General features: G+C 43.9%; 1 protein-coding gene across 4 annotated transcripts in view; it reads left to right on the forward strand.

The window, feature by feature from the left end:
* mtmr3 (myotubularin related protein 3) overlaps nucleotides 1-1,625 on the forward strand; it is a 22,921-nt gene extending 21,296 nt beyond the window's left edge. For all 4 annotated transcript variants that reach the window (XM_020599208.1, XM_020599211.1, XM_020599210.1 and 1 more), the window contains one exon: nucleotides 1,333-1,625. In XM_020599208.1, coding sequence (XP_020454864.1) covers nucleotides 1,333-1,504 — 172 coding nt within the window. In that variant the 3' untranslated portion in view covers nucleotides 1,505-1,625. The remainder of the gene's footprint in view (nucleotides 1-1,332) is intronic.
* Nucleotides 1,626-2,515: the final 890 nt, after the last annotated feature.

Below are 2,515 nucleotides of genomic sequence, written 5' to 3' on the forward strand. Positions count from 1 at the left end.
GGGAAAGAGAGAACACAAACACTGGCGGAAGTGTAATGCAAGTATGAACAAGCAACCATGATGGGAGAGTAGCAAAATAATAGTAATGTCCTAAGAATAAAATAAAAGTCATAGAAACTAAAATAACTTTTTTATGCTTCAAAAACAAGTATAAATAAATACATTATGAATTTTAGACATATTGACACACAGCAGAGACCTGCATCAGTAAAATAAGATCCTCCCTGCTCCAGTTAGACTGAGTAGAATTTGTTCCCAGTCCAAACCTGTGTCCCGGGTTGGGTCCCGGTTCTTCAGAACAGAGTGAACATGTGAAGGCCTCTAGTGAAAGCTGAGGGAGCACCGCTCAGTCGTTCGGATTTAACAACTATTTACTCCTCCTTTTCCATGCGTCACCAGATTGTAATCAGACACAACAAATACATTATAAATCTAGATGGCTGGCACGTTACTGTTGCTACAGATGGGAACGCTGTGCTGCAGCTGCATGGTAGTTACTGAAATATTCTACCAAGATCTCTTGTGAAACACATTAAATGGTATAGAAGGAAAGGTCTTGCTCATTTTCAGTAATCAGTATTTACATTAGAAAGGCACCAGGCCTGAGTCTGACCATGTGAGCAGATCAGGTGTCAGCCATGACATAACCAGTCCTCATTCAGTACGGTCAGGTCTTTCTGCGTTCATGCACAGCAGTCCTCCAGTTGCTTTTAGTCCTTGGCCTTATGTAGCAAAATGGTTCATGTCCATGTTATAATGGTTTCCATGCACTGAGGTATATAAATGTTACATTTGGGAAATAATACCAGGTTTTCACTCAGTTGTATTGGTACAGTGAGAGAAAGCTGATGTTTATATTAATCATGAGTCTGATATTGACCAAAAACTGATAGCTTCAAATCAGCTATATACAAGCTTTGAGCTATGATGCAGTGGGTTGTACATTTTAGAGTTTAGATGACAATTTCAGGCAATTTTACTGTTTTGTCTATTTGGATATAAAATAGAAGTTTTTATAATTACATTTGTATTGTATTTTTTCCTGTTGTGCCTTGAAGGAAACAACTGTGAAAATATATTCATGTATGGAGTTGAATTGAAAACTCTTGAAGGGAAGTAAGACGATCTCTAGGCAACCTTCAAAGAACTCTCAAATTCAGGCTTGTGGATATGAATTCTAGTGTCTCACGTATGAAGACCAAGGCCTTGGGTTAAATGTAATGAAGCTGAGTCACATGTAAAAACAACCTGAAAAGGAGACGCATGGTAAATGTGGGTATAAAGAGGCTCTGTCTGAAAGTGTCGCAGTGACCGGTCTGTGTCCTCCTGCAGGAACTGCGGTAATGTGTTCTGCGCCAGCTGTTGCAACCAGAAGATACCAGTGCCAAGCCAGCAGCTGTTCGAGCCCACACGCGTCTGTAAGACCTGCTACAGCAGCCTCCGGCTCAGCTTGGCTCCCCTGGACCTGGAGCTGGAGAAACCCATCACAGCCAGCTCCAACTGAGGCCCAGAGGAGGCGGACAAGAGGGGGAATCAAGCCGAGCTGCCAGCCGCAGGCACACTGCTGAAGAAGAGCACAGGAGCTACTTTGTGTGTGTGTGTGCGTGCGTGTGCGTGCGTGCGTGTGCGTGTGTGCGTGTGCGTGTGCGTGTGCGTGTGTGTGTGTGTGTGTGTGCTGCAGAAATGGAATTTAATGTGTATATACAGAGGAGGAGGTGGCGGAGGAGCTGAATGACATGTTGGTGAAATGCAGTCCTCTGAACACTGGGTGGGGGTGAGAGGAAGTCGCATGCCCAGAGGGTTTGTGGCAGCGATGGGACATCGCTCCAAGTCCAGAGGGGTGAGAATGGACACCGTGGTGCCCTGGACCATTCAGGCAGAGAAGGTCATCTCACTGTGTCGCTGAAGTCTCTTGGAGGACCTTGGTCCACATTTCTCATCAGACTTCAATGTACCATCCTAGACTACTACTTTTCTCTGAAGGGTGTGAAATCCTAAGAAAATGATTCATGGCATCATACAAATGAATCGTTTTTACCTTGAAAAATCTCCTGGCAATCAGCATCAGGAATGACTGGATGATGATGCTCACAAATGTTGTTTAGGGAAGGGCTACAAGGGTCCATTCACCCAATTCCACCCCCCACCCCCAGCAAATAGCTTGTTTTGTCCTATCCTGAGATATTCAGTTTAACATATGACAAAGAAAAGCAGCATTTTTTTTTTTACATTTAAGAAGATGTCATCAGAGGGTGGCATGTTTGCTCAAAATGGTCAGTGTGATGTTCAGTCGTTGGCACTGAAACATGGCATTTAAAGCGGTGCTCCAGTGATTTACTGTAGTGTGGCCCTTCCACACATTTGGGATTTTTTTTTAAAGAAAGCTTAAAACAAAGACAGTCAAACTGGTTGGAACAGTGGCTGATATATCCTGAATTTAATCCCCAGCATGGGTCAGCTCCAGAAACGCTGCTACCTCCAGTTCCCATAGTGCGACTCCATAGATTTTAATGTG

The sequence above is a fragment of the Monopterus albus genome, unplaced genomic scaffold (genome assembly GCF_001952655.1).
Source record: "Monopterus albus unplaced genomic scaffold, M_albus_1.0 scaffold40.1, whole genome shotgun sequence".
In the NCBI taxonomy this organism is placed as follows: Eukaryota; Metazoa; Chordata; class Actinopteri; order Synbranchiformes; family Synbranchidae; genus Monopterus; species Monopterus albus.